The following is a 24734-nucleotide window of genomic DNA, read 5'->3' as shown; positions in this document are numbered from 1 at the left end:
GTATGTAACATTTAGCCCCTTTGCTGTGCACTACAATGACACAGTAAACAGAGTACCTTTGTTAGTGTCTGTGATATAATCCTGGGCATGGATTTTTAACAGCAACAGAGCCAGTACAGACGAAAGCTCTTTGACGCCTCTCACTCCTTACGCTCAATGATGTTTGGTCAAGATCGTTACCGACGCAGATACTGGATTCTTCCTCAGTGTGGAGGAATTTTTGTAGAAGCCATGGAAAGTGGTGAAGGTAAGAACTACTAATGTCCCAAATGGGATATTGTATTTTTTGTTGTTGCTGTTCATTTGTTTTTGTTTTTCGAGATAGGACTTCTCTGTGTAACAGCTCTGGCTGTCCTGAAACTTGTTCTGAAGACCAGGCTGGCTTTGAACTCACAGAGATCCACCTGCCTCTACCTCCTGACTACTGCGATTAAAGGCAGGCACCACCACCACTCACCAGGATGTTGTATTTTTAAAGAGCTTATTGCTACTGCCATGTCTTATATCCTTTCATAATTGTCCTTTGTTACTGGGCATAGTGAATGCTCTGTTCCCGTTCCGTTAAAGCCTCTTATACTGATGAGTGCTTTCTTCATGCCCATGGCTTTTCTGTTGCTGCCAGTCTCGCGTGACTCTGCTGCAGGGCGGGCAGTGGTCCTCACTGTGTCACCTTGTGACTGTGCTGAGGGCGGGCAGTGGTCCTCACTGTGTCACCTTGTGACTCTGCTGCAGGGTGTCTCTTCTCAGACTTTGAGACCTGTGGCTCATCCTCTTCCTTTCACAGCAAACGTAGTTCTGACAGAATCGCAGAAGATTAACTCTGAGATCCTTCCAGAAATCTTCATTTCAGTTTGAAATCTTACTCATATTTGAAATTTGTGAGCACCTAAACCCTTCTAACTTCTTTCTTGTCACCACCAATTTTTGATATTTTATCTTTAAACATCCCATTCCATTTACTCTATGGTACACCTTAAACTTCTGTGTTGAGTAAAGCTTGTTGAGCTTAGCCTTCCATTTCTGAACTCCATAACTGAGAGTTACATGTCAGAATTCTTTTTTAAATAATTTTTTAATTGAGCTATACATTTTCCCCACTCCCCTTCCCTCCTTCCCTCTTCCCTTTTGCTCCCCCCCACCTCACCCCCACCCCATGCTAACTGCATCCTTTATTTTACAGCAGCCACCTTGTTGGGGAAAGCTTGGAATTCCATTACCACATAAGTGAGAGGATTTAAAATAGATGGCTTTGTTCAGTGGTAAACTCTATAAAGGAAATAATATAGGATGATATTCCAAGATGAGTGTAGAGAAACCTACTGCACTTAGGATGATCAGAGACAACTCTTTGAGAAAATGATATTTAACCTAAAACATGACGGCTAAGAACCAGTGAACAGATTGTCACCCTCAGGAAAACAGCAGGCACAAAGGCCCTGAAGACAAGTCTTCACACCTTTGAGAAGCAGAAAGGGGGGGAAGACAGGAATGATGTTTGTAGGGCCAAGAGTGCAGAGATTATAGGGGTTTTGTCAGATCTTGTAGAGTGCTAAGGCCCTAGTAAGAAATTGAGATTTTAGCCCATGATGCAGAAGGGTGTACAGGATTCTATTTATGCAGTACTCCAAACCATAAGTTGTACACATACACCAAGACACAGGAACAATAACAGATATGTCTCCAAAGGAGCTATCCAAGTGGGAAATAAATACATGAAAAAAATGGTGAATGCCGGAAACTAGGTAGTGGGGGGCAGGGTTAGTATAAATCCTGGGAGGAAGTTACATATATATATATAGATCTGATTAAACATGATTAATCTTGAGCAGAAGTAAAGGTGCAAGATGGGCTTACTCTGCATCTTCATGACTGACTATGTTAACCTAAAACTCTGCTACTTTTCAAATAAAGTAGATTTATCCTTTTGAGAGTTCTTAAAGTTCATCTTTGAATTATTTGGCATTAATAGGAGAAATAGTTAGTGAATGACAAAAAGATATTTAGTTCATTAATTATCAGACATGATCCAATTTAGTTTTTTACCTCCCAGGAATTGGCAAAGACAAAAAAAAATATTGATAGCACCCAATTTTGTTGAGGATGTAGGAAAATAACCATTATGTGCTTCTGGAGTGAATGTATTTGATCCTGAGTTTGACCCTAACTTTCTAGAGGACAGTTTGACAGTATATTTCAAAAATCCTTAAAAAGTGTGTATCCTTTTGGGCAGTGGTGACACATGTCTTTAACCCCAGTACTTGGAAGCAGAAGTAGCCAGATCTCTGTAAGTTTGAGGCCACCCTGGTCTGCAGAGAAACCCTGTCTTGAAAAACAAAAAACAAACAAGCAAAAAAAGTGCTTGTTTTAAGGAATTTGCCCAAGGAAATAGATTTTTTAAAATCCACGAATGAAAATCCACATTATAAACAATGAAAACACATATAATTTATTGTTAATAATGGACAGTAATGCTTTATTGGTTTCTCTCAGCAGATTTGTCATATCATTCATTCAGCATCATGTAGATATTCAAATTATGATGTGGTTATATATTTATTGATGTTCATACACAGTCCCAATTAAACAGGTAGACTAGATTCCCCTTTTCAAAACTCCTTGAAGTGTTATACAGATTTAGTAGTTCTTACTGTGTAAGTTTTGTTTTTAATAATTGTATATTTTTAAACATTTTTGAGTTTTGTGTTTGTGCATAGGCTTGTGTGTTGTATATGTGTCTGTACCAGCATGGCGAGTTCACAGGAAGACATAAGATGTCTTTCTTTACCACTCTCTATTTTATTGCCTTGAGACAGGGTCCCTGGCTGCAGAAAAAGGTCATTGTTTCTGCTAGCCTGGCTGGCCTGCAGAATTCCCTCCAACACTTGAATCCAAGGCATGTGTGATCATGTGCGTGCTGGGGATTCAAACTCAGGTCCTCTTACTTGCACAGTGAGCATTCTTACCCACTAAGCCATCTCCACACCCCTATAGTTTATTTTTTATAATAAATGCATAATGTTTCTAGTGACTGAAAAAAATCCATAAAAAGGAAAACATGAGGAATATAAGGTGATGTAGAAGTTTGATGTATATGTATATAATGTGATGAATAATAAAACTTAGCTGCAGTAGTGGTTTGTGAGGCAATAGCTTACTTTAATTGCATCTTTCATTCTTGCAGGCCTAGAAGAGATTGCAAAAGAAAAAGAAAAGCTTAAAAAGGCAGAAAGTCTCCAGGTCAAAGAAGAAGTTTTTGAGACCCCTACGGACACTTTAAACTGCTCCGTTCCAGATCGCTGTGAGCAGAAGGACGACCTTAAAGAAAAAGATAACACAAATCTCTTTCTTCAAAAGCCCGGCTCTTTCTCCAAGTTAAGCAAGCTTTTGGAAGTAGCTAAAATGCCTCCTGAGTCTGATGTTATGACCACCCCAAGAGCGAATGTTAGTACAAACGGATGCACGTTGTCTCATCAGAACGGCGGGAAGCATTCACTGGGGAGCCTTCCCTTGGCAGCAGCGCAGAGCGGCATGGAAAAGACAGAGGCCAGTCTGTTTAGCACTGCCTCGGGTAGTTGTGGGAAGTTGTATAACCCTCTCCCCAACGACCAACTGCTGAAAACCCTGACTGAAAAGAACAGACAGTGGTTTAGCCTTTTGCCTAAAACTCCATGTGATAACACTTCCTTGACCCATGCTGACGTGCCCTCTGCTTTAGTGACTCCTCAGTCTCAGCCGCCATCCAAGTCGCCTTCACCTGCTCCAGCCCCACTTCTTGGGTCATCTGTTCAAAGCCCTGCTGGACTGAATCCATTTGCTTTATCACCTCTTCAGGTTAGTAATGCTAATAAAACACACTGTGAAGCTACTTTATTTAACCTTTGCTGATCTTCATGTAGTTTGTTACAGTTGCAGTATAATTAAATATAATTACTCTTGGGGACAAATAACAGGAAAGTTAACGTTGTAGCTAGTGTATTTGGTTTTTTTCTGGGAAATAGGTATTGTTTTAGAACTTGAAAAATAGCTTCAGTTTCTAAACATCTCCCGCCACCCCAATTCCTTAGACAGGGGCCTGTTCTTTCCTTCCATCATACAAGTGGCAGGGACTGAACTCTGGAGCCTTTCCTCTCTGAGCCGCAATCTGAGTTTAACATGTTTTCTTTTGCAGGTGAAAAGTGGTGTGTCTATGATGGGACTTCAGTTCTGTGGGTGGCCTGCTAGTGTCCTCACTTCCAATGTCCCATTTACATCACCTTTGCCCAGTCTGGGGTCAGGGTTGGGACTGCCAGAAGGAAATGGCAGTTCATTCTTGGCCTCCAGTGTTGCTTCAAGTAAAAGTGACTCTCCAGTCCCTCCGCCTGAAAAGGCATCCACAGCTCAGCCAGCAGCTGCTGAAGTAGCAAAGCCTGTAGATTTCCCTAGTCCAAAACCTATCCCAGAAGGTAGGTAGAAAGCAGTGGCTTGCAGTCACTTTTTGTATCTCACGGTAACAGTTTCGCTTTTGTAAATGTATCTCTGATGGACCTCTCTGTGGCTAACAAATCTTAAGATGTGCTCTGTGCCATTATTTCTGACTCAAAACAATGTAAACTGTGCGCATAATTTGTCCTCACTTAGAAATGCAGTTTGGTTGGTGGAGAATTATTGACCCAGAGGACCTGAAAACATTGCTCAAAGTGCTGCATCTCAGAGGAATAAGGGAAAAAGCATTACAGAAACAAATACAGAAGCACTTGGATTACATTACTCAAGCCTGTGTCAAGAATAAGGATGGTACGTGCCCAAGACCCTTCTGCTCTGTATTATTAAAATTTGTTCCTTTTTTTTTAAACTCACAACCTTTTTATTTGCCCTTATTTGTTTATGTGCACACTTGTCTGTGTGAGGGTGTCAGTTCCCCTGGAACCAGAGTTACAGATAGTGTGAGCAGTAATGTGGGTGCTGGGAATTGAACCCAGATCTCCTGAAAGAGCAGCCAGTAAGTCATTTCTGTAGCCCTGAAAACTCATTCTTTTAGCCTATAACATTTTTTAAAAGATTTATTTATTATGTACACAGTGCTCTACCTGCATGACAGAAGAGGGCATCAAATATCATTACAAATAGTTGTGAGCCACAGTGTGGTTGCTGGGCATTGAACTCAGGACCTCTGGAAGACTTAACCTCTGAGCCATCTCTTCAGCCCAGCGTATAACATTATTACAAGTATTAATTGTTTATTACTTTTCTTTATTTTCAAATTCTTATTATTTTTACTTATGTATGTGTATGCATATGCCAGAGGTATTAGATCCCCTGAAGCTTGAGTTACAGGTGATTGTGAGCCAAGTAATGTGTGTTCTGGGAATCAAACTGGAGTCCTCTGGATGAACAGTGTGTGCTTTCAGTCACTGAGCCATTTCTCCAACACACACACACTTTATTATTTTAAATGTTGCGCAATAGTGATTAGTTTTTCTCAAATTGTATTAGTTTCTATCATTTTTTAGTACCTACATAGTATTGTTTTGTGTGTCTTAGGCAATTTCTTATATAGCAGTGAACTGTCTGCCTGTGCTTGTATATTTGTATATGTTAAAAAGTTTGATGTACATAGAGTCTCTAATATTTTACTCATTTAGGGGGAAAATCATCATGCGGTGGTGGTTAGAATACATTTAAAAACTACTTTCTTTCCAAATGTAGTTGCTATTATTGAATTGAATGAAAATGAAGAAAATCAGGTCACTCGAGATATGGTGGAAAACTGGTCAGTAGAAGAGCAAGCGATGGAGCTGGATCTGAACATTCTCCAGCAAGTCGAGGACCTGGAAAGGAGGGTAGCGTCCGCAAGTTTGCAAGTGAAGGTAAAGCTGGCTTGGCGTAAAATGTTTTTATGGTAATAGAAGGTAATTTTTATTATAGCCCTTGTATAATCTAGTTATTGTACTAAATGTCTTCATACTGTTTCATTTAATTCTCAGAATAGCCCTGAGTTAATCTCTCCTGTCTTACAGGTAAGGAAACAGGCTCAATATAAATAACCTGGCAGTCATCATTTAAGTGACAAAGAATGTGTAAGCCAAGCCTGTTTGACTGTGTAGCCTGTGTGTTTTGTTTTTTGCTTTTTGTTTTTTTTTTTTTTTTCATCCTGTTCCTTCCCTAACAGTATTCAGAGAAATCACTTCTGGTGTAGAGTTCTTTACCTCAAGCAAAATTTTGTTTTCTCCATAAGTACAGTTTTCTTGAATAAATCTTAGTGTTTCATGGAAGACCAAGGACTCCCTTACTTACAACTGTTGTATGTCAGACTTTTACTTTGTGTAGTCTAAATTGGAAGGACAATCAGACACATTAGGACCCATGTTATAACGATAGGCAGACACACATATATGTAAAGCATGAACATCTTTATTTGATGGGTGTGGTATGTCTCAGGTATGGTCAGAGCTGATGTCTGCTCGAGAGGCAGAAGGGAAATCTTACGTACTACACAAGATGCTTAGCCTCGGAAAGAGGGCAAGTGGTGCGGTTGAGCCAGAAAGTAGGTAGCTGGATGCTGACTAAGCAGAGAAACCCGCAGACGTCTAATAAACCGGGATCTCTTATGTCTTTTCACTTCATATTTTATTCAGATGGAAAATGTGTGGCATAATCCTGTCCTGCCCAATAATTTAAATTTTGCTTCATAATTAGTTTTGAAGGTCTTTAAAAACTATCATTTTCCAGAGCTAATATAATATCCCTTTTTTGCCACACATATAATTATTAACATTAGAAAACAAAATGTATTACTTCCTAAATCTAATTGCTATTAAACTGAATCTCCTCCCCAGCTCATGCACTGTCCACAGGCCTCATTTATCTGGCATCTTCACCAAAGGAACTCCTCCACACAAATTAATTTTCTGGAGAAATGAAAAGTATTCCATTTAGCGCCATAATTTTTTAAAGATGTTTGTTGGATCTCGTGGTTTATGCATTTCACTGCCTCCTTAAATTGAGAATAATGAGTGTAATTTAAATTGTCTTGGTGACACAATGTCTTTATCATGAAGACCGTTATCAGGCTGTAGGCATATAGGAAATGTGGAAGGGTTTTATACTGAATAGTTGGCATGCTTTCTCACACACTGCGTCTGCTTTTCCCGCTCCGATTTTGCCCTCTCTCGTGGTCACGTGTTACTGCTTGTTGCTTTACATGGTTTTAAATTTCCATCAACTTATTCCATCTAATTCACCTGTGCTAACTGACTCCTGTTGGGAAAACTTGTCAAGGGTTGGAGTCACACTTGGACATCTGACCCCACTGCTTTGCTGGCCTCCTGGCTCTTGCTAGTGTTCTCAGTAGCTAACAGAAGTGGAGTGTCTCAGCATCCTGTTACTAAGCTACTTGTGAATTGTGCTATATTATTCTGAGAACTGAATTATAATTTTATTAGTCTTGAATTGTCATTAAGGGATGAAAAAGTGCTAAAAAATAATAGTAAAATGTTTTACTATCGGGCTGGAGAGATGGCTCAGAGGATAAGAGCACTGACTGCTCTTCCAGAGGCCCTGAATTCAATTCCCAGCAAGCACATGGTGGCTCACAACCACCTTGAATGAGATCTGGTGCCCTCTGCTGGCAGGCAGGGCATATGCAGGCAGAACACTGTATACTTAGTAAAACTTTTTAAGATTTTATTATCTATAGAAGACTTAATCATATTTTTTCTTAAAAAGAAATACTTTTAGCCCAAGGAGCTTGCCATTATGAAAGCACATTTACCTCATGCTTTTGATCTATTAATTAGATCTATTCATTTGCATTGTTAATATTGCTAATAATATGGGCTTTCTTTGTATGTTGTAGGAAAGCCTGACTCCCGTCTTGGTTGTTGGGCATACACTAAAGTGCTGTTATCCCCACTCCCTAGGGACAGCTCTGTCTCTCAGTTGTCTTTTCTCTTTTGTGAGCTGACTAATCCCTTCAGCCATGATCTCTATTCTATGCAGTGACTTTCAAATTCTGGATGTTTTCTGAAAAGCATGGGGGTCTATGGCCTCTTTTCAAATACAGAATCTGTAATTGTATATGGAGATGTCCACATGTGGGGTTTTATTGACCTTAATCTGACCTTACGTGTCCATTGCCACTGTCTGAACTGGTGGCACTCTTTATACCCACACCATCCATGACTTTTCTAAGTATGAGCCAGGGCAGAACTTCCTGACCCTCTTTCACAATTGTATTTTTCTGATTCATCACTGAAATGTCAAAGCTTATTTATCTTTGTTATATTATTTTTATTTTTATTTCAGTGTATTTTTCAGGATACAGAGCTACTTTTATCATAATCTATTACCCAAAACATTGTTTTCTTCCTCGTTTTAAATATTACAGAATTATGGTACCCAGCTAAATTATTCATTCATATATGTAATTTTTTGGGGAGGTGGTTTTAAGACAGGGTTTCTCTGTGGTTTTGGAGTCTGTCTTGGAACTAGCTCCTGTAGACCAGGCTGGTCTTGAACTCACAGAGATCTGTCTGACTATGCCTCTCGTGTGCTGGGATTAAAGCCATGCGCCACCCAGGCCATTCATACATGTATTAACAGAACAAATCAAATGAAGAGCCTTTGGATCCTGGCACTAAGGACCTTTTTTAAAGTAACACATTTTGGATAGTGTGTAGTCATCTGGCTTTTGATTTCCTAATTCTAACTTAGTTCTTTTATTATTGTCTTGGTGGTTACTTTGCAGAAATCAAAGTTTCTGTTATTTAGCTGTTTTGCTTCCCTTTTAGAATGTGGGATTGTTTCTCTGAAGTTGTTCCTGCTCTTATCTGTGTACCCTAAGTATTTATTCCTTACCCAGGTCCTCATGCTGCCAGCAGCCCGCAAACTCATGATTCCCCTTGTGCGGCACTGTGCCTGTGTCCCCGTGCTTCCTTTCTAGATACTAATATTCTGTTGAGATAAAGGAATAAAATAATAATTCCTAAAGAGATTAAATTTGCAAAGATTTCCTTCTGTTTTCTTATTTAATATACTTTGCTCAGTAGCTTTTTAAATACTACAGGATTCTAATTTCCAGGAAGCTTTCTTAATAATAGGAAGGTAAGATGTGGGCACATGGGTGCAGAATGTAGTGAGTAGCCATAAAGAAATAGTTTAGTGTATGAATTTTAAATAGTGGATTGATTTCTGCTGGACATTTAGGAGAGCTATGTCCAAACTATGTAGAGTTGAGACACATTCTATTATAAGAAAATGACTGAGATCTTGACTGACAGAAACCAAGTAAATAGTACGTGAAGAAGATGAACAGAGGACCAGGAACTGAAACTTACTATGTTTAGAGAGGAGAAAGTCATGCAACCTAAATGCAGTATTGATGTCTGAGTAGAATGTGAGAATGACGGTAGATTGAGGGACTTGAATGTCAAAGATGGAGAAATTGTTTAAAACAGGGCAAACTTTGGTTTGCAGAAAAAGGATTGATGTGAACAAGCTTGGTTATAAAATTATTCATTGAGAGAGGGGGTGGAGAGCCCATTATTTTACCATCACTGTGCTGGAAATAAATGAGTTATGGCCCCCACCCTCATGATATTTGGAGGGAGAAGGAATCAAATCATCATGCTGTTGTAAAAGTACAGCCATGGCAAGGCTGTGGAGCATTTTAGGATCCTAGGAAAGCCTACAGCAGGAGGACTGAGCCTCTGAAGGAGTTCAGGAAAGGACTTCCTTCAGGGAATTTCAGGGAATGCTTTCATGACATGAGCACTTTGAGATGAATAGATGACTCTGTGTGTGAAGACAGGGAAGCATCTCAGGGGCCAGGCTGGTAATAGCATACGTCGAGTTGTGCAGCCAAATGGAAAGTAGTGGGTATGAAGACCCACACGGGAGAGCAGAGGAAGACATGAGGACATGTTAGTCTAAACTTTACAATCTTTTGCTGAACTTTACTGCTTATGTAGTCAGTGTTATTTTTCACACACTTTCTTACCAACTGCTTTTCCTTTTTTTTTTTTTTTTCTCTTGTTTTAACCTAGAATTAGGAAGTGCAAAGTAAAACCTTTTTGTAAAGATCCTTGATATCTGCTGGTGGTCGCTGCTGACTTTTAAGTAAAGGTAACTCACCGATCTGATGTTTTCAGAAGAAACTGTAATGACATTATTCTCTTGATGTATAGGGTTGGATGTGTCCAGAGCCTGCGTCAGAAAGGGAGGACTTGGTATATTTTGAACATAAGTCATTTACTAAGTTGTACCAGGAGCATGATGGAGAACTTACTGGTGAAGAAGAGAACAGTGCACATGCACTGGCTCGGAAGAGTGACAACCCCCTAGATATAGCTGTAACCAGGCTGGCTGATTTGGAGCGGAACATTGAGAGAAGGTATCTGAAGAGCCCCTTAAGTACCACCATTCAGATCAAACTGGATAATGTGGGCACAGTTACTGTCCCTGCTCCTGCACCATCCATTAGTGGTGATGGTGACGGGTAGGTTATTGAGATTAACTTGACAAATTATTGTGCTTCTTTGCTAATTGGAGCCTATTTTCTATTGCCTGTTATCTATGTATCTTCTTGTATGTCTGTGATCCATGTGGATCATGCTATTGCATGGTGCTTTGTAAAACCTTTTTTTTTCCTTTTTTTTTTTTTTTTGTTATGTGCATTGATAATCCTGCAAAGTGATCTTACATTTATCTGGTTGTGACTAAGCTTCAAGGCACGTAGCCACAGTCTGTGCACTACATCAAATTTAGTTGCTTAAACTTTATACTTATTGGCTGTTACATGTTTTTGTCATTGCTTGGCTTTCAGTGTGATGATTGTTTCACATTCAGTGACCATAAATGTTGCCATGACCTACTCAATTTCTCTATATCTCAATGCAGAGTTGAAGAGGATATTGCTCCAGGGCTCAGGGTCTGGAGAAGGGCGTTAGCGGAAGCTCGCAGTGCTGCACAGGTAGCCCTGTGCATCCAGCAGTTACAGAGATCAATAGCATGGGAAAAATCAATTATGAAAGTTGTAAGTGCTTTTATTTCAGAAATACTATGACTGATTTCCTCTGTCTTGTTTTTTTTCCAACCTCCAGATCTTTAACTACATATTATCATATTGTTACAATAATATATACTGTACTTGGGAGTGTGTCTAATTCTTCAATACCTTATAATCTATATTTTTCTTATCTTGAACTTTTTGTAGCATCCTGCCAAATATGTTGTCTTCTCTTTGCTCAACTTCTGTTTTTGCTTTTTTTGAGTACTTGTTTATAATCATAACAAGTTGCCTCCTGTACTATATCAACATAATAGTTGTTAATGAAATACTTTAAAGGCTGTTCACTCCTGTAAGTACTGTACATGATAACATTATCTGTTCCATTATGCCTTAATTGTTTTACTTTTATGTCACTAATCAGAGTACCAAATACAAAACAGAGAACTTAGAGTTACGTGTTTGTATCAGATAAGGCTGGCTGTAAGAACTTTTAGTTTTTCTCCTGATAATTAAAACTGAATTTTCATTTTTGGAAACCTGCAGGTGGTTAGTAAGCATTCATTTGGGCATCAAAATGCCACATATTTAAAATAGCAACTGTAGTTCCCAGTTGTTTTAAATCATGTACAAAGTGCCCTATTACATATTTATATACCATGCTCGGAAGTACCTATTATATTTAGACCTTTGGGCTGGAGAGATGGCTCAACCTAGGCTCACAACCAAAAAAAAAAAAAAAAATATATATATATATATATATATATATATCTTTATGAATTACTTCAATATTCGCTTTTGAATTAAAGACCAGCTTTAAAATTTAAGTATTTGATATTTGTTTTCTTGAATAGCTAAAGATGAAAATTCCTTTACTTGAAAATAGTCATTCCCCCAAGAGAAGAAGAGATCCTCATTGTTAAGTTTCTTCAGTTTCCCCTCGGTGCTTACACTGCTCAAGAAGACCTTGTCTGCAGTTTACACAAATACATTTTGTGTCTTCTGGTTTTTCATTTCTTCCTAAAGATGTCTGTAGAATCAGAATCTGCAGCTTTTTACAGAATGGTCAAACTTAAGTCTTTTTCAACTCATTAATTTGCTATAAGCCTGAAATTGGTATGCAGTTCTTTTGGGAGCATTTCCTTAAGTATAAAAATATATTTCTCCTCAGATTATTAAAAAATCTAATTCTCCTGAGAGTCTTAAAGCAAGTTTAATAATCTCCTTAAGCAAATATAATTGTTGAAATCTAGACTACATTAAATAAAAGCATTGTAGTTTTATATTAAAATTTATAATTATTTTTTTCTTATCCTCTAAAGTCATAATGATGGTCATTTTGTTATAAACCTAAACAAAGAAACCTCCAAAGTGGCTGAGAAGGATAGCACACTCCTAATTTAATCTCAGCTCTTGGGGGGCAGAGGCAGGTAGGTCTATGTGAGTCCAAAGCCGCTCAGAGAAACCCTGTCTCAAAAAAAAAGTATGAAAACGTGTTTTTTGTGCTAGTATGCTTGTGGGTTCCTTTCTCAGCACTGCAAATAATAGTGCTGGTGGTGGTGATGATGATTATGACGACGATGTAGGTTGCTATTGATAAATTAAGACATATTTTGTAACCTTTGATTAGATAGATGTCAGTGTCCATAATAAACCTCATAATAAATCCAAATAAAATATTAAAGTGCTCAATAGCTTTAAAAGCTGCCATCTTAGCCAAATAGCAAGCTTATCAGGAAAGAGGAAACTGCATAAAAATTCTCTCCATAAATATTTTTTTCCTTTTGTAGCAAAGGAGCTCAAACTAAGTATCAGTGTACATGCTCACACCTAATATCTGTGAGCTTTTACTGTGATTTTTTTCAAAAGTACCAGAAGTTTGCTATTTTTCACCTTTTCTCTAAAAAGATAAGAAAATGTTTATTTTAAATTGTACATGAAGTGTCAAGTAGATTTTGTAGTATTTCTAGTATTTTGCAATAAACAGAAAATTATGCTCATAAATCTTATTAATATTGTTATAGAGATTTAAATATATCCTTGCACATGTTGTTTCTGAATAAATGTTTTTATAATAGAGTTTTTAAAGTATAGTGTGGATTCAGGGAAATACCATCTTAAGTTGCTCAGTGGTATGGGATTCAGAAAGTCCATCTAATAGAAACTTATTTGGGAGTTATTAAACTCTACTGCCTTTGAATTTACATACATGACAACTTTAATATCCCAGATATCTGATGTATTTAATAGACAGTTGCTATATCTGTTCCCTTGAATAGTATGTATCTCCAATTTGGATTGCATTTTTAAATTACATATATATATGATGGTTTTAGAGTTTCCTAGGCTCCATTTACTATATTGAAGTTAAATGAAGCAATTTTGAATTGTTGAACTTTAATGTAAATGAATTCCCATTTAAGTATTGCCACTTTTGAAACCTGATCGCAGGGTATTTTCTGTGCGACCGGACTGTGCCCTGAGCTCAGATGAAGTTAGTACACACTGCTTTTGCGCCACCTTGCGCTATACAAGTCCTCCTCTTCTCTCCCTGAAACTTGTTACACAAACCGTGTCTGTGCGGGAATACACTCTCTTCTCTCTTCATGCTTAAAAGAACTAATGGTATTATACATTTGTCAACAAAGAAGGGATTTTTAGTTATAGAAAATAAATCATGACTGTAAATTCTTTAACTTGCTGTTTTCTTCCTTGGAGATAATTTTTAAGATGCATTTTCTATATTTGTGGAAGAAAATTGACTTGGGCTTGTTTTAAGAGTTTCCTGTTTTAGACATTTTAAAATCAGTCACAAATTATGGATGCATACTGTACAATTTGGGAATACCTTATATACATATATATAATTACACTAAGACAAGTTTCTGAATTCCGATATTAAACTATTCTAACTCTTATTTCTTTCTCAGAATATCATAAGGACAATAAGATAAGCAAAAGATGAAACATTAAAAATCACATGTATTAAAGCTATTCATTGCTTCATGTGCTCTAATGTCATGTTGATGACTTCATACGTTGATGTGTACATGCTTCTGAAGTGTGTGAAGGCATTCAACCTCTAGCTTTGTTCTATGCAATGTATCTGAAATGTGCATTTACCCCAAAAGAATTGCTCGCCCGTCATGTGGTCCATATCTGTGTAATGAGAGATACATAGATGTGTGTGGCTATTATATATTTGTTATCAAGCGGAATGTTCATTATTAACATACACTAGGAATTATGAGTTGTTAACATTCCAACAGTTAGTACTCATAGCAGAGGACTGACTTTAAATGATTTTCGTGTATATTTGTAGTACTGCCAAATCTGTCGAAAGGGAGATAATGAGGAACTGCTTCTACTCTGTGACGGTTGTGACAAAGGCTGCCATACCTATTGCCATCGGCCCAAAATTACAACTATTCCAGACGGGGACTGGTTTTGTCCAGCTTGCATCGCTAAGGTAAGAATGGTGGGAAACTGGGCTTTTTAAATTACCAGAGTTTTGTGGCTTGTTTTGTTTAAAGATTTAAATCACAATCTATAAAATCCATCTTTTTAAACTCATTGTTAATGAGTTCACAAAGTTGTACAACATCACCACTACTTAATTCCTGAACATTTTCAAAATAACAAAAGCTTTTTTGTACATATACAATGTGTCTACCTTCTTTTCTGGCACAAAATACTTTGAAAGTTCATGTTCTAGAACAGTTGAGTACTTTTTATAGTCAAATAATACTCTCTTATATACATTTTGCTTATTCAGCCATCAGTTGATAAACATTTTGAGTTGTTTCTACCTTCCAGATATTGTGAGTGATTCTCTTATCATCCTGGACCAGTTTTTGTAAGAATTGTATTTGGTTCTCTTGGATATATGGCTTGCAAAAGAATGCCTAATTCAAGTGATAATGAATACCTGTATTTTTAGTCATTTTTCCAATCACATTTAAAATAGAAACCTGTAAGTCAAATTATGAAAGGAGTAATAAATAGGCCAGGCAGTGGTGTCACATGCCTTTAATCCCAGAATTCAGGAGTAGGGGCAGAAGGATCTCTGAGTTCGAGGCCAGCCTGGTCTACAGACTGAGTTCCAGGCTCGAAAGTTACATAGAGAAACTTTGTCTTAGAAAAACTGAAAGAGAGAGACAGAGACAGAGGAGAGAGAGAAGAGAGAAAGAGAAAGATAATAAATTAAGAAGAAATGACTTGGGTGTGATGACACATCTATACTCCCAGCATTCTGGAGCTATTGGCAGGAAGATGGTGAACATGGGGCTACCCTGAGCTACATAAATAGACCCTGTCTCTGTAAAAGAAGGGGTAAGGATTTAGCCAAACTATACAGTTCATTTGTGTCATTTTCAAGCCCTAAGTTCAGTCCTTAGCACCACAATAACATAAACTAGGAAGGAAGAAATTTAGTTCTGGAATTAAAAGGTAAGGACTATGAAGTGTGTAGGGATCAGAGTGTATTGAAGACCTGTCATTTTGGTGGTAGGTATTCCTTACATCTCACAGTCTTCTAGCTTTATACTTGACCTAATGCTAGCCAGCACCTACCTCCTGTTCATAAATTCAGTTCTAAATTTGCATTTCCCAGGATGCTCTTTGTGTCACTCGTGTTCTCTGTTCTACCCAGGACCTTCAGTTATAATCACTGTTTCCCTCCCTTGTGCCTTAACACACCAGCGCCCGCCATTAGAATGATGATCATTTTAGGTCCTTTGCCTCTCTCGGTAGGTTATTGCAGTGATCCCTCCATTCTGGTTGTTCCATCTTTCTGTTCTTCTTGGTGCCTTCATCTTTGTTTATATCTGTATGTGTGCAGCTCTGCATGGTGATTTATTTCTTATCTGTCCCTTCCACCCTCACTCTAGTTTACCACACTCTGATTCCACTGAGAAAAGGCTTTCAGAGTCTGTGTATATGCAGTATCAGGGGAGTGACACAGCATTCAGTGAACCCTCACCGTCTTCTGTAACACGAACAAGTCTCTTTTGCCATTTCATTGTATATTGTCTTGGTGCAAAGTATTAATTTGCTAGAAAATGATCCTGAGTCAGAAGAAAATGGTGCCAGGTAATCTATTACTTCAAACAAAAACTAGAGATCTTCACTCATTGTTCATAAAATGTTACTGCATTTTTATTTTTATTTATTCCATGAAATAGGGCCTAAGTCTATAGTCCAAACAGGCCTAAAATTCACTTAGTAGCCCAGGCTGGCCTCAGACTCAAGGCAGTCCTCCTGCATCAGCCCTCCTAAGTACTAAAGTCATAGGTTCAAGCCATTACGCCAGTTTGGAATGTTTTAAAATAACACAGGTATCTAACTTAATCATCATTAAGTGAATTGTTTTATTGTAGGCACTTTTCTTTTCTAAAGAGACACCTGATTGTTTAAGTTCAGTGTATTAAGAACACTCAAAGGGAAACTAAATGAGGAAAAGACTAAATTAAACATTTAAATTATTTCAATTAATGACAGAGTAGTAGCTCTTCAGAAAGCTGTAGGAAAGTGTTGCATTTACCTTTTTTTATTTTAGTGAATTAAATTAAAATAGCTCCTTAACTTTTCTCACAACCTATCAATAGAGAACCAAACAATTTTAACTCCTTAAGTACATTTTAATAATATCATTGGTCAAAGTAATTTTATCATTAATGAAATTGCTTTAAAATAGTCCAAAAAAAGTGTTTGAGGTTGGCTAAGTTACTGCCAGAGTGCTCGTATCATTCTCACAGTGTGAGATTTCTGGGCAAGAGAACATTCTGAACGTCATTGGAAGTGCCTTTGCATCGAAAGCAAAAGCTGTAAATCCCTAGTACATTGCATGTATCTTTTATGACGTATTATATGTAGCATAACTTTTAAATCTCAAAAAAAACAATTCCCTATTTCTGAATGCAAGGGCCCAGGATCTCGCTGTAGTCTGGTTGGATGTGTCAGTCTTATGGAGCATGTAGCTGTAGTGTGGAATGACCTTACATGGCTGCTTTTATTTTACAGAAGAGAAAACAAACCACTTAGAGATTTAACCAAAATTCCTTATTTAATAAATAGAGCAACAGCCTCATTTAAGATACATGGTATTTTGTTTTACTTTTTCTCAAAAAGAGACATTTTTCTCCCCATTTTTGTCTGTAGCTTTAAACCTCAACTTGTAAAACTCTTCTCATGACAGACACATTTTATTTTTTTATCTAGAAAATAATTAGTCTTTAGTTTTGATCATTTTAAAAATCTAACTTTCCACCTGGTGCTTCTTTAGCTCATTTTCCTGTTTGTTCTTGCTTTCTGTTTATTAATCATTGCTTACTTAGGGACATGTTTGTTCCTAGTTGTGCTGGGCTCTGAAAGAGCCCTATGCACCTCAATTGCTTTACAGCCTCGACTGCAGGAATACTGGCAGTCAGGTTTACACTGGTAGATCCGCATCTCCAGTTTTAAGAACTTTTAAAATTGTTTTTTCTCAATGCTTTACTAGGTGTCATTCATATTACAGGAGAGGAAATTCCCAGATCTCTGTAAAAGACTAGAATTACCAATCTTTTAAAGCTGCAAAGTTGGTACTTCTTGATCCTATCAAACATTTGTGATTTAACATAATAGAAAGTGTCTAAACAGTTGTTTTCTTATACCCCATCTACTGTTTTGTTTTAATTACAGGCAAGTGGTCAGACTATAAAAATAAAGAAAATTCACGTCAAAGGAAAAAAGACAAACGAGTCCAGGAAAAGCAGGAGAGGGAATGTTGCTGGCGACACTGAGGATGAAGACTCCGCCTCCACAAGCAGCTCATTAAAAAGAGGAAGCAAGGACCTCAAAAAAAGGAAAATGGAGGAAAACCTTTCCATTAACTTGTCAAAAATAGAAAGTGCTACTTCTGTTAAGAAGCCCAAGAAAGATGACTCCAAGGACCTGGCTCTTTGCAGGTATCTTTTTTATTTCAATCTTTATAATTCAGTTTGCGAAATTACAAGGTATAGGTAACAATTTCAAACATGATTTCTTTAGTGTGATCCTGACTGAAATGGAAACTCATGAGGATGCCTGGCCTTTCCTACTTCCTGTAAACTTGAAACTTGTACCTGGCTATAAGAAAGTCATTAAGAAGCCTATGGATTTTTCTACAATCAGAGAAAAACTAAATAATGGACAGTAAGTAAATCGTCTCTGTTCAGCAGGTACTGGGCACTGAGAATGAAGGGTTAGCATGGTGACTTCATGACAGGTTTGTGGAAGCAGTTTCTATAGTACGTAAGAAATGCTTCCCCTCTCTTGGCCGGTGTAAGTTTTGAATGAGGGTCATGGGGTGGCCGCAGGGTTAGGAAAGAGATGGAGTTGGAAGGTCCTCCTGCAGAACAGTAAGAAGTCAGATAGGGGATGGGGTGTGGGAAACTCGGGGCAGGTGAAAAACACCATTTTGAGTTTGTTTCTGTTTTTGCTTCAAGATAAAGTCTTACTCTGTAGCCGAGGCTAGCCTCCACCTTGCAATCCCCCTGTTTCCACCAGCCAGGTAGTGGGATTACAGGGATTACAGTTACTGATCTTTGATCTGGCCTTGCAGAGCGCAGTGGACGTTTTCCTAAGAGGATGCAGATGTGGTCAAGTGTGTTTGTCATGATCTCATCAGCTCTCCTTGCCCTTCGTCTGTGACCCTCACTCACCTCTCTGTAGTTACCAGTCCTAACCAGTGAAGCCAGCCTGTAACGAACGATGTGTTTCCTTTCAGGTACACCAACTTTGAAACTTTTGCTCTAGATGTCAGGCTTGTGTTTGACAACTGTGAAACGTTCAATGAAGATGACTCCGACATAGGCAGAGCTGGCCACAGTATGAGGAAGTACTTTGAAAAAAAGTGGACAGATACCTTCAAAGTGAGCTGAAGTTGTAATCTGCTTTTTCTCCTTTTCCCTTTAAATAAGGACAAATAAGACCAGCAATGTGAACTGCATTTACACAGATGTGCAAGACACATACATATTAACTTTTTCCTTGAAATAAGTATGTATATATATATGTATATGTATATATACATATATATATACATACATATATATATAAATTTTTTAAAAAAGATGAGAAGAAAGATATCAGTTTTAGAGGCTTCAGTCCTCCAGCCAAGACCGTTGGTCACTGGTCTGTGTGATTTATCAGCTAACTTAGGTAGAACAGGGAGGCGCACCCAAAGAATGTTCACAGGAAAGGGTGTTCTAGTGCAATAGCAATTAAACTCTATCAAATCGCACTGAATAGCCAACACCAGAGCTCTAACATGGGAAATGGTTCTCCTTTCCCTCTCAATAAATATCTATTTTTCATTTTTTTACTTTGTAGTTTATTTTTTAGTGAATGTATTTAATTTTATGAATTATTTATGATTAAACCACATCCAGAATCTTCGTTTTCTGTGAAAAGGAAGAACTAGAAAATTGCTTTAAATCTTGAAAATACAACAAGGAATGTTTTAAAATATAAAACAAAGCCAAGTTAAACTGTTTACACTGATGTGCTCTGAAAGCACCAAAAATAAACTTTACTGTAGAGTTACAAGTACATTTATATATACATATATATATATGTTGCGCATCACTTGTGTAGTAAAATTGTATTTCAAGCCAGTGGAAATTGACGTGTATATATTGTTCATTATTGTTTATATTGAGTCTTGTTGTAATATGTATTATGTGTATATATTGTTTGGAGACATTATTGTTTATGCCTTAGAAGGACTGTAGCATTTGATCGGAGTCTAAAGGTATTTCCAGCTCTACAGCTTGTACAGTGATTATCCTCTACCAACACTGTGGCGTCTCCCTAATCTTGGTAGTGCCTGCCTTTGAAACAGGGTGTAGGGGATAGTAGTTTTCCATTTTTCTATTTTGTTATATAATTTTAAGCCACCAGGGCCTAAATTAAAGTATAATCATTTGTATCCATGTGGAATAAAATCGTGACGATTTCCTACACACACAGTATTTTTTCATAGAGACACTTCCTTCCCATCTGCCTTGCCTCAGAAATAAATTTAAAAGACATTTGTAACCACTGTGTTTTATCTACTGTGTGTTGTGGCCTGTTGGAGGCAAATAGATCAGAGTTTTTTTGTACCTATGTAAAAGTACTTGAAGTTTTATTTAAAATAAAATGTTGTGGAAAAGGTAGCATTCCTTTTTTTTTTTTTTTAGGGGTTATTTGTCACTGCCATGTGTGTCAGATACAATAAAAGAGTTTACAAAGCAGGTAAACTCTTTTCTTGTTGTTTTTCTCAATGTACCTGACCATGCATTCTGTTCAAAATGCAGTTAAAGTTGGTTCTTGCAGAGTCTTAGCAGTGTGTGTGTGTGTGTGTGTGTGTGTGTGTGTGTTGTGTGCTGACTCAGAGAGCAGTAGGCCAAGTGCAAAGCCTGGGTTAAAGTCAGGTCTCTGAGCTAATTTATAAGAATGTAAATTTCTCTGGACCTCATTTTGTTTTCCATTTTCAATACGAAAGTATTAGGATACTTCGCTCCATATGAGAGATATCTGTTTATAGATGCATAACCCAGTTTCATAAGGAAAGTTAATCATGTAAATCAAGCCATGAGATTCATAGTTACAAGTTTTGGTGGGCCAAAGCTGGGCGTTGGGAAGCCACTGGTGAACAAGATGCACAGGACTGGGGAGGGGACTCAGTGGTCAAGTTGCTCAAGCCTCAGCACTGTGTTCAGATCCCCAGCCCCCACGAGAAAGCCAGGCACAATGGTGCTCCTGTGACCCTCACTGCAAGGTGATGTCAGAAGGATCCCTGGGCTTGCTGAGCAGCCAGCAAGTGGTGAGCTCAAGAAGTAAGATAGAAGAACGAGACTTAACATCAACCTTAGACACTCTCCCCAGACAGGGTGGAATGAGCAGGTGTACCCACAAAGACACATGCATACTCCCCTCTCCCCACACCCACACCCACAGAATAAGTAACAAAAGGCCAGATGTGGCAGTGCACACCCTAAATGTCAGCACTCAGGAGGCAGGAGCAAGGTGGAAGTCTGTGAGTTGGAGGCTAGCCTGATTTATTTAGTGAGATACAGAGAGAGAGGCAATGAGGGAGAAAGGGATGGAGTGAGGAAAAGACAGAAAAAAGAGAAAAACAAGCCTGGTGTATGCACAGATATACACACAGAGGGGGCAGAGGAGAGAGAGGAGAGAAATGAGACAGGCCATGCCCCTATTTGCAGATGTGTATGTTGGGGTGTCAGACATGAGGGTGTAATGGCAATTGAACCCAAGGTTTTGTTCATGGTAGGCAGATTGGGGGTGGGGTAGTTCTGGTGTGGATTTTTTGTTTGTTTTGGCTTTTGGTTTTTTTGAGGCAGGGTTTCTCTGTGTAACAACCCTGCCTGTCCTGGAATTCACTCTGTACATCAGGCTGTCCTCGAACTCAGAGATCTGTCTTTGCCTCCCAAGTGCTGTGATTAAAGGTGTGCTCCACCACCAGGCTATAGGTAGATATTTTACTGCTGAGCTATGTTCATGCCCACTTATTTTCATAGTGAAGGAAAAAATAAAATTTCCCAGGAAAATAACTCTTGCTGAAAAATAATTTGAGCCAAAAAAGGAAAAAAAAAATCCTTTGAGTACTTTCTAGAATCTGTAAATTGTTAGTAGCACTGTCCATGAGCGTGTCTGTCTCTGTTTAGCCGATATTGTAACTACTCTCTGGGAGCTCGATCATAGACACGTGGAATGAGAGTGAAGTGGTGCTAGCTGGGCAGAGGGGCTGTCTGAGGAGTCTCCCTCCCAGAGGCTTGGCTGCAGATTAATCTGTATGGGATGACATCAGCTCCAGTGTCTAGGACTCACGTAAATGAGAAAACACTCAAATCTGTATGCATAAGACATACAGATTTCTAAAAACAGCAATTTCCTTCAAAAAATGCAACATCTGCACATGGAGGCACACACCTGTAATTCTGACAGTGCTAAGACATGGAGGCCAGCTCCGGTTGTATTTGGAGACTCAAAATGAACAAGCAGGTAAATACCATGAGTAAATAAGCGCTTGCTGGAAAAGGAACATTTGACAAATATTGGCTACCTTAGACTGGTGTCTTCATTGTTGTAACTAGGCAGAGGTAGCCACTGAAGTGGGCAATGGGTGATATCCTAGAGGGATTGCTACCAGGGGACAGCTTTTATAAGTGACTCAGGACACTCATACTGCTCAGTCTCAATAAAAACATCTTCATTGTTCTTCTCAGATATAAAACCAGTTACCCCAACCCAGTGCTGTCACCTACACACAGCACACACTTCCAGTAAGACACCTTAGGATTGACCTTTGACCTTCTCTTAGTACTAAATGTCCTGTTCATATTAAGTAAGTAGCTTGCCTTCAAGTCCAGATTCAGAGAGTCATTCAAATACTATCAATCCACCATTACTAAACCCAGGTAAACCATCAGTGTGAAACAGTCTATAGACAGCAAACAAACAGTCACTGAATTGTCAGCAGTGGAGATTAAGTGGGTGTAATATAGGTACACCTTAAACTCAAGGAGATGAGTGTGTGTGCAAACTGATCTTTGTCTTTTGACTCCAATGTAAGATGTTCTGCAAACACTAATTTTACTCAAGATTCTGAAGGGTCAGTTTTGTCTTTTGATGGAAACCCCCACCGACTCTCTCTCCATGTCCTCTTGCCTTCGAGTGATGGGATTGCAGCTGTGTGCCGCCACACCTGACCTCATCGTGTCAATGTACCCTCTCTGTCTTATTCTTTCCCTGTCCCTTTCACTCCACGTCCTTCCAGAAAACTCCAGTCTTCTGCCAGCCAGGGAACCTGAGATGAGTCATTTGTTCATTATTATGCATTTGACTTCTAGGCTACTTTTCTCCAAGCTATTTCCATTTTGAAGATCTCCATTTGAGAGATCAGTGAGGTGAGATGATAAGGTACGCCATGAGAAATGAACTTACTCTTTGAATACACAGCAGAGGGAAATGAGTCGAGCCTTCCATGCTAAGAGTCTCACACCCTACAATCTCTTGATATGGTTGAACCACTTGAAAACACTACCAGCAAAATGGGTCTAAGCCTCAGCTGAAGTGATAAATTCCTCTTCATGGCCTGTTTTTCACATTGTTGAATCTCTTTGTTTTTCTTCACTTGTTGTTTCCTCTCTGATTCCCCTATTCATCATGTATAACCACTTTTTATGTTTTTTCTAGGCATTTTTATGCATTTAACAATATGTGTATCTTCAAAAATATATCATGTGAAATATATATATGTGTATATAATGCGTGTGTATATATACAATTTATACAACTTTAAAACACACCAGTTAGGTTCTGTAACTCTTATTTTTTGATCTTTTTGTTATTTCTGACTTGAAAGTAACTTTTGATGACTGAAAGGTATTTCATCACAGGTAACCCAAGTTTTACCAGTAAATTTCTGTAGGGGTAAAAGCCTACATTCTGTGTAGCTCTCTCTGTACAAATAAGACCATTGTGATTGATAATACAGTACCTTATACAGAAACCAGTTCCCAGGATGACCCCCAAATACTCCTCACCTTCTAGTTTTATGTTCACATAGAATCCCTTCCTATGAAGGTAGTCTTTATGACCAGCGTTATATGGAATGGCACCAGGAGAGTTCCCAAACCGCCCTGGGACAGTCCTATGAGACTTCATAGATGCCCATCCCACAGCCAAAGTGAAGTCCCAGGCATATCCTGATGACCTCTTGAGAGACCCTAGGCCAGAACTTGCACCTCAGCTATTTCTGAACTCATGACCCATGTGAACCCGAACTATGACATAATGTTGTGTTTGTTTTCATTTGAGTCATTCATTGTATTCTGTTGCAGTATACAGAAAAACAAAAGGAACCCATATACAATTAATGAATTAGAACTGATTCATGTCTATGGAAGGTGACAAGTCCTTTCGAGTTTATATCCTAAGGTTGCCAGTTTGTCATAGAATCAGTTAGGTGCTAATGTCCCTGTTGGAAAGCCTGGAGACAGGAGATTCTGTCTTACTAGAGATAAGGTCATTTTTTTGTTCTGTTTCAGCATCAGTTGATTTGATGATATTCACCCACATCTTTGAAGTCTATCTAAATATTAATCAAAAACTCTTAAAAAACACTCAGAATAATTTTGGTCAAATATTTGGAGCACCATCAGGTTGACAGATGAAGTTAATCTATATCAAAAGTACAAACCTGTTCTTTTAGGGTATATCCAAGTTTTGTGAAGATTTAAATCTTAAACATTAGGCTCCCTCCCAATAAGTGTGTGGAATTCTACATTAATAAGTACTTACATGATTCCTTATACACTTACCTATTGTATTTTTCTTTATTTTTAAAAATTATATCATGGGCTAGAGAGATGGCTCAGCGGTTAAGAGCACCAGCAACTCTCCCCAGAGGTCTGGAGTTCAATTCCCAGCAACCACATGGTGGCTCACACAATCTATACTGGGATCTGCTGCCTTCTTCTGGCATGCAGTTGTATGTGCCAACACAGCACTCATAAACGTAAAATAAATCTTAAAAAAATTAAAAATTACATCATTTCTCCTCCTCCCTTCTTCCCCTCCCATGTCTAACACCCACTTTCAAATTGACGGCATCCTCTTCCCCATTGTTGTTACAAATACATATAAATGAATAAACATAAATATATATATAGTCTGCCGAACACCTTTTGTGTTGCTTGTGTTATATATTTTTATCGCTGTC

General features: G+C 38.3%; 1 protein-coding gene across 17 annotated transcripts in view; it reads left to right on the top strand.

Annotated features, from left to right (window-relative positions):
* Baz2b (bromodomain adjacent to zinc finger domain 2B) overlaps nucleotides 1-20163 on the top strand; it is a 203370-nt gene extending 183207 nt beyond the window's left edge. For 10 of the 17 annotated variants that reach the window (XM_040745419.1, XM_040745410.1, XM_040745420.1 and 7 more), the window contains 11 exons: nucleotides 103-247; nucleotides 3182-3831; nucleotides 4169-4442; nucleotides 4618-4773; nucleotides 5686-5846; nucleotides 10164-10474; nucleotides 10876-11011; nucleotides 14307-14453; nucleotides 17666-17931; nucleotides 18014-18157; nucleotides 18732-20163. In XM_040745419.1, coding sequence (XP_040601353.1) covers nucleotides 103-247; nucleotides 3182-3831; nucleotides 4169-4442; nucleotides 4618-4773; nucleotides 5686-5846; nucleotides 10164-10474; nucleotides 10876-11011; nucleotides 14307-14453; nucleotides 17666-17931; nucleotides 18014-18157; nucleotides 18732-18885 — 2544 coding nt within the window. In that variant the 3' untranslated portion in view covers nucleotides 18886-20163. Of the gene's footprint in view, nucleotides 1-102; nucleotides 248-3181; nucleotides 3832-4168; nucleotides 4443-4617; nucleotides 4774-5685; nucleotides 5847-10163; nucleotides 10475-10875; nucleotides 11012-14306; nucleotides 14454-17665; nucleotides 17932-18013; nucleotides 18158-18731 lie in introns of those variants that run through there. The other 7 variants (XM_040745418.1, XM_040745416.1, XM_040745417.1 and 4 more) reach the window with 3 other exon arrangements.
* Nucleotides 20164-24734: the final 4571 nt, after the last annotated feature.

Source organism: Mesocricetus auratus, unplaced genomic scaffold (assembly GCF_017639785.1).
Source record: "Mesocricetus auratus isolate SY011 unplaced genomic scaffold, BCM_Maur_2.0 Super-Scaffold_100004, whole genome shotgun sequence".
Lineage (NCBI taxonomy): Eukaryota > Metazoa > Chordata > Mammalia > Rodentia > Cricetidae > Mesocricetus > Mesocricetus auratus.
This window is presented reverse-complemented; position numbering and strand designations above follow the sequence as displayed.